This window comes from Pieris napi, chromosome 2 (assembly GCF_905475465.1).
Source record: "Pieris napi chromosome 2, ilPieNapi1.2, whole genome shotgun sequence".
In the NCBI taxonomy this organism is placed as follows: Eukaryota; Metazoa; Arthropoda; class Insecta; order Lepidoptera; family Pieridae; genus Pieris; species Pieris napi.
Window position 1 is genome coordinate 10,828,736 of NC_062235.1, and position 13,259 is coordinate 10,841,994.

The 13,259-nt window shown below is 34.8% G+C and overlaps 1 protein-coding gene across 1 annotated transcript; it reads left to right on the forward strand.

The window, feature by feature from the left end:
- The first annotated feature begins 6,047 nt into the window (after positions 1–6,047).
- Positions 6,048–10,552, forward strand: LOC125061131 (circadian clock-controlled protein daywake-like). The gene is made up of 5 exons (XM_047666361.1): positions 6,048–6,184; positions 7,392–7,611; positions 7,845–7,975; positions 9,044–9,199; positions 10,362–10,552. Exons 1-5 carry the CDS (start codon positions 6,130–6,132, stop codon positions 10,511–10,513), a joined length of 714 nt encoding a protein of 237 aa, XP_047522317.1. The 5' UTR covers positions 6,048–6,129; the 3' UTR covers positions 10,514–10,552.
- The last annotated feature ends 2,707 nt before the right edge of the window (positions 10,553–13,259 follow it).

Genomic DNA, 13,259 nt, shown 5'->3' on the forward strand with positions numbered 1-13,259 from the left:
GATTTTTATTATATTAACGTTGGCCTAGTGGCTTCAACGTGGGACCCTAATCCTGGAGGACGTAGGTTGGATCCCTGGCTGTGCACCAATGGACTTTCTTTCTATGTGCGCATTTAACATTCGCTCGAACGGTGAAGGAAAACATCGTGTTGAAGCCGGCTTGCCTTAGACCCAAAACCCGGCGTGTGTCAGACACAGGGAGCTGATCACCTACTTGTCCATTATTCAGAAATCTGAGGCCCAGACCTAAAAAGGTTGTAGCACCACTGTTTTTTTTATTATAATATCGCGTGCGTGCACCAATGTGAGTGTCCAAGGTCGGCGGTATCACTGAGATGATATGAGCCTTTATCCTGTTTGCCTCCTGTTATATAAATAATAATAATTTTCCTTCGTCGTGTGATTATTAGCCAAGCATGCCTCTTTACCGTTTCCGTGGCTAAGTGGCGAATGGAGTATATCTTGTCTTTGTTTCATCGATGCCCATGTTTTTCGACAGCAAAAACTACCTACTACTTTCCCGAAGAACCTATTCATGAAACAAACGCAGAAATTGGTCCGAATCCATTATTTATTTAAAAGCTTATGAAAAAAAAGTAATACAATGTACACCTATAAATGTATCTTCATCGTCCATTTACATAATCACCCGGGTGAGTTATGAAAATTCAAATGTCAAGGTTAATAGAGATTATATAAATAGTCTGGCCATAAATCCTGCTACATAAAAACTTTTCTTTTTCTTTTTAACTTTTTAATTATTTTGAATTTGGAACACGTATATTATTTTAAAAACTTTTGATTTTGCGCCATTTCACATTTTTTTTCAAGTTCATTATCAAATTACAATATGGAATGGGGTGTTGAAGATAATAGGATTGCAGTGATCGCCTTGCACAAAGTGGGTATGGAGCCGTCGGTCATATTCCAGACACTTTAAAAGCTTGGTATCAGCCGTAGGTTCGTATATCATACTATAAATAGATACAAGAACACTTCGTCTATCGAAGATCAGAAGCGATACTGCAGCCGCTTGCTGTTAGAACTACAGGCCGTTAATTCTGTTAAAGCCAGAATTCGTCGAAACCCCATTAGGAAGCAAAAAATCGTTTCGCGAGAAATGAAGATTCCCGCTCTCGAGAGAAAAAATATCCGAGACTTGGTGCTTATCATCAATTCTGTCGCGATACGCACATGAAAAGCACGGAAATATCCTCTTTGCCGATGATAAAATGTTCACCCAAGCCTGGCTTGAAACCAACGTTCCGGACTTTATAAAAGCTGAAGACTGGCCCTCATCTAACCCAGAACTCGACCCTTTAGACTTCATGGTCAGTTTTAGAAGTAATGGCCTGCTCTAAACGACACGGTGACATTGGGTCTCTTAATAAATCTTTGGTGCAAGTCTCTTAAAAAACATTAAACAAAAAACCTTGGAAACAGTAAATCCATAGATTTGTGCCCAAACAGATTAAATGCCTGCCATGTCGAAAAGAATATTTTTTTATTTTTTGCTGAGACTTTAATAAATATGTAGGTATAAATTTTTGCAATATTACATCACTTCATTAAAAAAATGCATTTTCATCTGTAACAGCACTTCTGATTGGTATATCAAATTATCACTTTAACATATTTGAATAATATAATCTAGACGCGCGTCTAAAATATATTCTTTGAGATCCCCTAAAGCATTCAAACAGCACGCAACTTTTCTCCCTACAAACGTCTGTATAAATCTCCAATCTATTGTTTTAGAATCGGAGGGTGTTGAGATAAAACGTCAGTCACACAAAAAATCAATAGTCAGTCGCAAATCAGAAATACAAGGAAATCACAGGATAGTGCATTTTTAGAGTTTACACGCATTTTTGGATTTTTTTCTAAGATAAACACATTCTATCAGTTTTCCGATAGAAAAGCAACATATCAAATAGGCGTACGTGATTCTTCTATAGATTTCCGGATATCGAGCATGTATTTTAAGTATTAAGTAAACAGTCCCTTAGCAAAACTGCAAGTATTATTTGCAACTATTATGAATTTGCAATCGTATTCTATATTTCGGGTCTGAATAACGTCTAAACGTAAAAAGTTTGCATTTATTATTATTTTTTTTAATTTAATTTTTTTATTGCTGGCTGTCATCTAAAAAATGTAAACATAAGTCGCATAAGTCGATTGTCCCAGTAGAATGCGACAGCGACCCCGGAGCCTCTGTAACGCGGCTTTGTAGGAACTACTCGAGGTGGTTTTAGTGGGTATTGCTCACCCAGTCTCTGAATAGCAGAGATTTTGGCGTGGGTCGAGTCCAACATGCCCCTGCAACTTTTAAGGGCAGGGGATGTGCTAATGTATTTCCACCTCGGATATAAAAAAAAAAAGGCGTTGATATGTGTTATTAGTTAGTGCATATTCGAGTCTCAAATCTTAGGCTTAAGAATCGGACGCTTAAGCACTCGGCTAAGCATATTTTTGGATTTGTCATATTTTCACTCAAGATATTTTTTTGGAAAATAATATTTATATTTCGTAACTTAGGGAACACTTTACATATTTTGGGAGTAGGCTACGTGTGATTAAAGTGTCATTCTCTTAATTTGTATTATTAGAATATAATTAGGTTAATCTACCCTCGGTGGCTTAGTTCTCCATCAATTAAATTTCATTCTGGGTGATGTAGCGTAAGCAGCGACTTTGGGCTTAGTATGGGAAGTATATTAAAGATTAGTTTGTTACCATGGTTACGCTGTTATTCTGATTCTATCTTTAGTCCAATTTTATGATACGGCTGTAAATCTTTTACACCTAAACTTAGGTTTACATTTTCCGACTACGACGTAACTCATAGCTAAAATCGTTTCAAAAATATTCTATACGATTTATTCGCTAAGGATGAGCATACAATTTATCTTCGTACTGCATCCGGTATTTCATACAAAATTCATCACACCCAACTTCGATCTGCGGAAGTTCAGTGCCCATGTACTCGCTACTTATTCACTAAGAACTGCTGCTTCAAATGTATTTAAAACAAGAGTAAAAGGCTATTATAACTGTTTATAGACTACAAGCCCTTGGAAAAAATTTACCTGTGAAACTACGGCACTAGATCGATATTTATTTTTAATCATCTATACACTATAACAAAGCCGTAAATTAATAATTAGTCGTAATTCCTCATTTGTACCTGAGAAATTCCATTCACTCACGTACTCACATGTACCGCTCAGAAATGACGGCATGGTGCTCAGAGTTATTTTCTGATATAGTAACAGCCTTCTAAGCGTTATTCACGTTGGTTCATTTCACAGGTAAAATTTTTCCATGGTCTATTATAATAATCACAAAATTGGGATTTTGGTATTATTTTACAAAACTAATTTTGACCCATCCGTTTCTTAACTGTACAATTTGCCTGAGACCCAATTTGAGTATATCAACAGCATTTCAAAAACATTATTTTACTGGAATAAATGACGCATGCTTTGTAGTAGCAATTAACTGTGGTAAATATCAAACTTTATCTTGCTACCGTCAACTATTTCGCTATTTATTGAATTATATTTTGTTTATATAATTTATCGGACTCATTAATTTAGTTTATTAACATAAAAAAAATCGTAAATAGCTTTTATAAATATTACCTTGACCATCGTGTTTATTAAACAACCCGGATATAAAAATTTTACCATATATTATAGTGTATTATACAATATTCGAATAAATAATAGAACTTTATAATAAAAAACTACTTATAGAAATCGGGCCTAATGCCCGTTTGCCTCCACTGTCAGAAGGCTTGCAAGTGCGTTGCCGGAATTTTAATATTCGGTACGCGTATAGTTCTCAAATCATTGGCGTAGAAGACACGAAAAGAAACGCTCCACCACTCATTTCAGTCACCAAGGGTTCACAAGAATTTTCTATGGAGCTACAAATCTGTAAAATGCAATATTTAAAGAAGGGATTTTATGAAATGCATGGTACATAAAAAACAGTCACGCTGCAACCTCTTAGGTCCGGGCCTCAGATTTCTGTATCTTTGACGTGTTATTTGTGTCCGCTTTCGGAGCCTGGCACGCGGTCGTCTTTTTGTGTCTAAAGCATGCCGGTTTCCTCACGATTTCCTTCACCGTACGAGTGAGTGTTCAATGCGCAAAGAGTCCATTGGTGCACGCCGGGATTCGAACCTACAACCTCAGTGACGAGAGTTCACTGAAGCCTTATACTTACTTATAGCGGTGTTGCTATAAGTATATACAAAATAATGCAAACAATTCCATTTCACCTGTGTATAAATCAAACTAATCGGAAAACGCAGGACTGCAGTGTATGCAGAACGTGCCGATACACCACAACACTCCTTACATCTGTAAATCCTTTGTAATAACCATACCTGAGCTAGAGCGAGACAATTTAAAATGTGATTGATCTTCTTCAGAAACTATGAAGAGTACGTTGCCGAACGAAGATTTCTCCAACTTCTTGATTGTGGCCCTTGAAGGACCTAGTCAGGGTATTAAACTTTTTGTTCCACATATTAATGCATTGACTGCTATGACAGTGGTAAGCAATACCTGAGTATCTGCCTTAATATAGATTTTATATAGTGTTAATCTTATACTTTTGTGGTGAATACGGCGAAGTTTTTTAATTTAACTTTTTTAACTCATTAGTCTTAAGTAAGGATAATATAATAGATTGTAGTGTCAAAATATTAGTCACAAGTTTATTAGACCTAGTTTCATCTCTTTCCCAGGGCTATTTCATCTTTCATATGTGTATAAATATCTATATGCAATAGGGGTCAATGTAGGTAGTAGGCTGACTATGCTGGGATGTTATTGCATACGTTTTAAAGACTAATGATTATTTAATTAAATTAGCAAATACGGCGACCCTGCAACAGTAGTCTGGGGATGACAGCTTTCCACACTGACGCACCCAACATACTTATATCTTTATCTATGACAATTCGTTACGATACTATACTCTAAGAAACAGATTCTACATGAAACCACAGACACAATGTCGCGAATTCGGAAAAAAGACAAAAGCTATACCTACCTTTAATTATATTTAAAGTTGGGCTTACATTCTGGAATTTTCTATTCCGTTCTCGTTAAAAACCATAATCAATTTTCGTTTAAAGTATAGTCTATAAATAATTGAATTGCTATGAGATTGGGCAAAATATATAGAATCTTGCTATCATGTCATTATATAATCAATTTATTTTAATTTGATGATGTAATCCAATTAACCAAATTATGTCTTTAAACGAGCCGAAAACAACTTTTTTTACAAAGAGTAAAGGAAGCTTAAAATATTCAAATACTTACTAATTTATTTATTCATTTATTTCGTAATCCTACAGCTAACACAAATTATATAGAACACAACACAATTGTAGTAAAGATATAGCCAAAGATGGAATACATAATATATACAAAAAGGTTCAAACGAAAAAATAATAATTATTAAATACATTTAACTAAGTAAACTTAGTTCCAGTGTGTTGTGTGATGGTGTGAAAGTTAGGCTATGTACGTGAGGGTGTGTATGTGGGGTGTGCTCTAATTAATAACTATCTTTTAAAAAAATACTTTCATATTCATAAACGTACTCATAAGCCTCATTTAGTTAAACCTTTATAGAAAAATGGGGGAGAATATGGAACTTGATCTCAACAGGTTCTTGGATTTGTCTTTTAAAGACAAAATTGATCAGCCCATGACGCATATAGTCGATTTGTTGGTCTGAAACATGGTACCCCCACCATGCTTTCCTTCACCGTACGAAGCCCTTATTGTGCAGAAAGAAAGAAAAATCAGGGTTTACAGTCTCTCTTCATCTTAGTCAAGGAAAAAAATCCTATCCTGAGTCAATTTGATACTTCATGGCCAATGTCACATAGATTTAATAAAAATGTTTCTATATAAACTCTAAAAACTCTATAGCCTCTGTTACTCTATGGTAAAACAACGGTAACTTTTAATTATCGCAAAAAAATCTTCCATTTAAACTTGATGCAAATTATTTGGTGAAGTATAAATATGTGATATTTGTTACAAAATTTTAGTATTCGTGTGACCTTAGCATTGAAAAGACTGGTTGTAAATAAAAATGCTTAAGATATTTTATTTTGTGTCGTGTATTGCATTTTTAGATGCCACTAAAGGTTTGTGTGTTTGTATTTTAGCGTTATTAAAGCTTTTAATTTATTAAATATTAAACTCAATATTCAATTGAAATCTGGCAATCCTTATGAAAGTATTGGGTGATGCTGGAGAGGGTTCACAACAAATTCATCAAGCACCTGTCTTGTATTGTATACCGATTTTACCTACTCAGGTATCCAACTTTATTTATAATAGATTCTGTGGGCAGCAACGAACTCACTCGGCAGTCGGCACGCAGGATTTGCGCTTGCCTCTGATAAATTTGTTATGTGGAATGGAAAACAATCTCGTAGTGCTCCATTGCCTAGGCCTCAGGGTATCTGATGATAACGTTAGGAGGAGACATCGACCGCCGTTACTATTAGTATATACCCTCAGCGAAAACTACTCACACATGACGGGCAAAAGGTCTGCCATGTCAGTTCGTTTTTACAACAAACTCCCAAGAGAAATTAGAGAATTGTCACTAAATAAACTCAAAGCCCTTGTTAAACGTAAATTAATCAATAAAGCTTTTTATAAATTTGACGAATACTTAAATGATCCTAATCCTTGGGATTGATTTTCTCAAGGTCAAACAATTTTTATGACTCAAAACTTGGCGATTAAAAAAAGTGGCGGAAAGTTTCTTGTCAGTTCGTCTTAGCCGCTCTACGCCCTTGACTTGCGAACTGGTAGTAAATGTAAATTTACAATTAATTTAATTTATTTTTTGACGTTCATAAGTGTACTTGTTTACCTATATTTTGAGTTTGAGTTTGTAAGAATACGAGTAGTCAGTTATACTGTAAGAAATAGTATTTTTGTAAATTTTAATGTATTACTGTGATGTTGTTTTTTTATGTGTATGTATTGTTTTGTATGTGATATAAATGTAAATAGTTGCCGCGTAGTTATCTGTAATGGAAGCTTATTTTGTTAAGAATAAATAAATAAAAAGATACAAAAAGAACACATACTCATATAACTGGATAATTTTGTATGGAAAATGTCTTGTATATGCTTTATTATTATTTCGTTATTGTTTACTTTAGCTTTTTTAATGTTAATTTAATTCGTAGAAGTTGCACTCAACGATATTAAGATTTAGCGCATTTAAACGGTTTTTTTTTCAAATATGTGACTAAAATCGACGTGTATTTTTCCATCAGCAAGACTTCCTGTCCGTATACACGAACAAAGACTAACCATATGTACTTTTTGCAGTTCCCTACATAACTCCATGCAAGCCAGTTGATACATCGTGCATGATCTCCAGTGCACACAGTGCCCTCGAAAACCTTTGGCGTGGTGTCCCAGAATTTGGAGTGCCTATACTAGATCCCCTAGAGATCGGCAGCTTACGCAACGATGACAAAGACCTGAAATTAGGTTTTAGGAACATGAAGGTTCATGGACCAAGCAAGTGTAAATTCTTAGACATCAAGTAAGTTATCTTTCATTATATTTGTGATACGATTGTTTTGAATATTCTATTATATATTTAATTGTAGAATAATGATAGTTATTCTACAATTAAATTATAAAAATATATAGTATCCGCCAACACATTAGATACGCAAGTTTTTTAGGTTTTCTCAACGAAAGTTCTATCTTTACGCAGCTTGGCGACGGTTTTTGTTGAGTTTTTGTAATTCTAAATGATTTTATGTGTTGCAGACGTGAACTATACAATTCAACTATATCACTGACCCTAGAGTGTCCTCTAAGAGCAACAGGTCAATATGACTTGAAAGGAAAGATACTGTTTATTGAAGCCTACGGAGATGGTGACTTTGATATTAAGACAAGTGAGTATAAATTCAAACCGGCTCTATTAAATATGATGTTATATAATCTGTGCCCATATTTATTTCTCGTTGTTGATCTGCTGAATTACTCAAATAAAGCCAGAGAATCATTACGACATTTATGTAATAAATAGGCTTCAACTATTGAACCGATTAACCAATTTGAATAATTCTTTCATCATTAGAATTCTAGATTAACCTTGATGAACTTAGGCTTTAAGATATTTCCAAAAATGCTTATGAAAACTTTGATCATGTAACCCAAGACGTAAAAAAACTACCAATATCGCGTTCGCCGTAGAAACAATTAAAAATAGAGCAAAGTAATGTACTACAATATTATAGAAGAACCTTGTTTATACAGCAAAAATATACCGCAATATCTAACCATTACATATTTAGTCAAATAGATATCCAGGAGTGCGAAGGGACTGTACGCTAGAGTTATATAAAATAGGTATCTACTTAAAGCATACGTGAACTTTTGCAAAATTTATACGTATTTATTGCACTTGTAATAGTTGTAAAATAGAGCTGTTTTATTATTGTAATACCAAAAGCAATCGGACTTTTCAGTAATTTTATCGATGTTATGTAATACCGAAACAGTTTTAAATTATATTATTACTATTATTTTATAATTATATTCATATTAGCTAACGCGGCAAACGTGTTTTGCCATTTATATTATTTCTAGGAAACATTTTTTTAGTTCAATAAAAATAACTATCTACCTACTATGTTTAATAAAAAATAGTGTTGATAGGGATGAAAATTAAGGGTTGTCGGTATTTTTGTATGCTGTATCATAAAATAAAAACAAAAAGAAATGTTTAAAAACATTAAAAAATGTATGGGGTGGACCAACCTTAACCATTAGGGGGATCAAAAATAGATGTCTGATTCGCAGATCACACACAAAATTTCACGAAACTCGGTCGCGCCATTTCGGAGGAGTTTAATTTCAAACACCGTAGAGAATTTTATAGATAAAGTTTTTTTTGAGGTTCTTATAATATATGAGAGTACACTATTATAATAATTATAAGTATTTTACTTTGTTTTCAGATAGAGTAAAAATATATCTTACACCGAAAATCAAGACTATTGAGGACTCGGCTGGAGTTAAACATTGGAAAATTAAAAGCTTTGACTACTCGTACGATTTGGTCGAGATAGTAGATATTCAATTATATAATTTGTTTGGGGGTGATGAAACCAGAGGTATAGTATTTATGGAGATATATAGCGTAGCCATAGGTGGTAAAAAACACACGCGGAATTTCGGCAAATGTTAATGCAATTAATTTGCGGCGGCTTGATCGTTTAGCGTTGCGTAGAGATGTGGGGTCACTCTGCATCTTCTTCCGCATTTACCTTCTACTACTTCAAGAAAAGAGCGTACCAATTCTTAAAAGGCCGGCAACGCATTGCGAGCCCACTGGCATTGAGTGTGTCCATGGGCGGCGGTATACTTAGCATCTGATGAGCCGTTTCCTGTCCTGTCCGTTTGCCCCTGTTCTATAAAAAAAATCCCTTGGAACCGTCGTTAAGTATTCAGTTCAACAAATCGTTATAAAACTGTTAAAAATACTCACTCTATCAGTTTCACAATTTTTGTATAAAAAAAAATCGGTTACGTCTAAAAAAAACGTCTTATAAATCGATGGAGTCGGCTGCACGCACGAAAAAACATGACTCATGCGGCGTTACCTCGCTCTGAGGCGTTACCTTCCTCTGAGGCGTTACATTTAAGGCTTGAAGTGCAAGCGAGAGCGCGAAGCGACAGAGAGGCACAATCGGACTCCGCGCTCTTCAGCGTTCGACATCTGTCTCTCTCCTACTTGAGTGAGCGATTCGTGACGTTGTCACGTTCAACTATCGTCAGTAAACCGACTTTACAGACAACCGATTTTTATTTTTAACTCCTACACGGCCATCAACCGACTGCCATCTGTCAATGTCAACTGTCTCGTCCTGACGCAATTTTAAGTACAAAAAGCTTAGTACCCATGTATAAAGTACGACACAGGGATTCGATTCCTAGAACTACCCAGTACTTCTACTACTTAGTTTTTTAGTACCCGGTACTTTAAGAAGATATTATTGTTTTAGTTTATTACTGCTTTAGTTGCCGGCCTTTCAATATCTTTATTAAGATATTGAAAGGCCGGCAACGCACTTGCGAGCCTTCTGGCATTGTGGGTGTCCATAGGCGGCGGTATCACTTAACATCAGGTGAGCCTCCTGCCCGTTGTCTCCTATTACATAAAAAAAAAAAAAGATATGAATATTTTTTAACATTGATCAGTTTTCAAAGCAGGTTCTGTGCTTGATATGTAAAACGGAATTGAGATTAAATTCAAATAATTTGTTTATATTTTAGCCAAGCCTATCCTAGAAGTGATCAACCATAGCTGGAAGGAAATGGTGATGGAGATTGGTGGTCCCATAATCAAGCAACTTTTGGACAAAGGCATTCATATTGTAAATAAATTCTTCAGTGCAGTGCCCGTCGATGACTTAGCAATTGTATAATATGTTTCAAGAACTTGTTAATAAAAAACTTATTTTCAATATAATTACTTTCAATGACTTCAATATGCAAAAATGAGCTTAAATTCTACTGTTAGGTTATTATATGTCATATAAATCTGAGGATATAATTTAATTATCTGTCTTATTAGTGGAAATAAATATAATTTTAAATCTATATATGTATATACAAAAAATTAAACCCGTTTTCCGTTGTCACGACATTAGATGAAAACGGCTAGACCGATTTGTCTGATTCTTTTTTTATAATATTCCTTGAAGTACGAGGATGGTTCTAACGGAGAGAAAAATTTAAAAAAAAATGAGTGAAAAATTCTAAAAACAACACTTTTCTATATTACCATACAAAATATTCGTAATAATACTTAAAAGTCAATTTGAACTTTAATTCCATATCATAAATTTCAAATGTTAGTGGAGGGGTTCCGGGAAGGTAAATTTTTATTTTTTGACATAATGTATTTGTTGTCTTATCAACTTTCTTTTTTTTATCTTACTAGCTGGACCGGTGTCCCGAATTGCAGAATAAGTATTAAAAAAATAAAGAATCGACTGTTAGGCGGTACGATGTTCGCCAGGCCAGCTAGTATTATAATACAAATGTAGAGGTAAACTACATATTTGTAATTAGCGCACTTTCATGCTTCACGTGCTTGGCTGATTTAGTAAAGAGCTTTGTAGACAGTACCTAAACAATTTGAATGTTTTATGTAATCGTTCTTTTTCAAATTGGTCTTTGTTTCTTTTCATATTATGTGAAACTTAGCTACAAACAGGGCCAGATTTAGGGAACGGCAACAGGGGCTACACCCCCGGGGCCTCAACAAAAGAGGGCCCCACAATAGACTTGGGAAAAAAAGATGTGATAAATGAATGACAAGTAGTCGTTTAATATATTTTTATATGTTTATTAAATTCTAAAAGAATCTACTAGGTTTCACAACAAATTATTGAATGAAGAACCTGACTGAAAAAATTGTTGATTTTATCTAAAAAATAATTTGGGGCTAAGGGGCCTCCAGACTTCTAAATTCGGCCCTGGCACACAGAACAGTTGAAAATTGTAGTCGCCGGTTCTATTATCAACAGATCCCATAGAAAAACCCGCCCGTTAACTTTAGAAAAATTGGCGAGTTGTAGGTATTACGATGGATTTTATTAGGAATTTAAATCAAGCGTGACAATTTAACCCTAGATATTTGAAAAAAGGCTATCCCAGTAAACAGTTTCGAATGCCAATTACAAAGCGTCGAACAGTCATTTGTCTTGTTGACGAAGCGCCCTCTATTGGCTCGCTCGGTAATTAGACGCGGACTGACACTGCATATTGATTACCACTCATTATGACATCGATTTAGAGTGACAAACTGAAATAGCGTGGAACTGTTGCTTATCTTATTTTTTTAACTATAAAAACAATATGCAAATAAAGGGACAGTATTATTACAAAAATGCCAACCTTGACTATCGCTGCTTAAACATTGTTTATTTATTTCATACAAATGTGATTGTATTTTAAAAATTTACAGCTTTGACCTATACCTTCTTATAAAATGAGATCGAGTCGCGAACAGAAAAAAACGCTTAAACTATTACCGACCAGTATTATAAATTTATAATATATTCAATTATCAAACATACGCATATGGGATATGGAACTCCTATTTCTATTAATTATTCAAAGGCTTCTTTTTTTGAGTATAATAGGGGGGCAAAAGAGCCTACGAGACGCCCAAAAAGGTCAGTCATCGCAGCCCATGACACCCTTTTAGTCGGTGCGATGCCGACCTTTGAGAGAGGAGTACACTCTAACTTTGAATAGTTGGAGGTTGTATCTATCAGGGAAGACTCCCACCCGTTGTCGATTCCACAGTTCGCTACTTCGCAAAAGGAAATGCCTTGCGAAACGGACTGTGAAAACCTTCCAGCTATCAAGATGATATTGATGAAATTGTAAAATGACACGTCTCGTACGGTGTTAAAACGAGAGAGGAGGGAGTAACCCATACAATTCTTCAGAACACTCACCGTAGTACACTTTATAGAAAACGCAAAGAGACGCAATGTCTCTGCGCAGAGAGAGAATCAAGCCGATCAGTACTACATTGGAGATTGACAATTCGACAAGCCCTTCGCTGAACTTGGTCAACAGGAAAGAAAGTGGTATTTGGGAGCACTAGCCCAGAGATGTGAGCAGTATTCCATATGCGGTCGTACTTGAGCCTATAGCTTCTACTTTCGTCGGTACAATTGTACAGGAAATGTGGTCTGTGCTGGCTCGATAAGTGGCACCAAAAAACCATTAAACTAAAACCGGTCGTATTCTAGGTAGGTTTGTATTTGTCGTCTGCAAAACCATTACTCGGCACAACCCTGCGATCGTGCTTTCTAAGTTTTTCAAGCTAAAAAGCTATTTTTAAAATTATTTAATTAAACCATTAAATGTTGCGTATTCATTAAGCGGGTGCATTTATCAAATATAATTATATCCATTTAAAATAAGTCGCTAAAAAGAACTTAAAGTAAATAATGTACATGTGTGTAATGTATACATTGAAATACGCACACATAGCACAATACAGCTGATATTTAAATAAAATTAAATCATTCATTGTTATTTGTATATTGTATTATTACAACTTACTTCGCTAAGTGCATTTTATCTACGATAATACAAAGTAGGTACTTATTTATAAACCATTAAATGTTGCGTATTCATTAAGCGGGT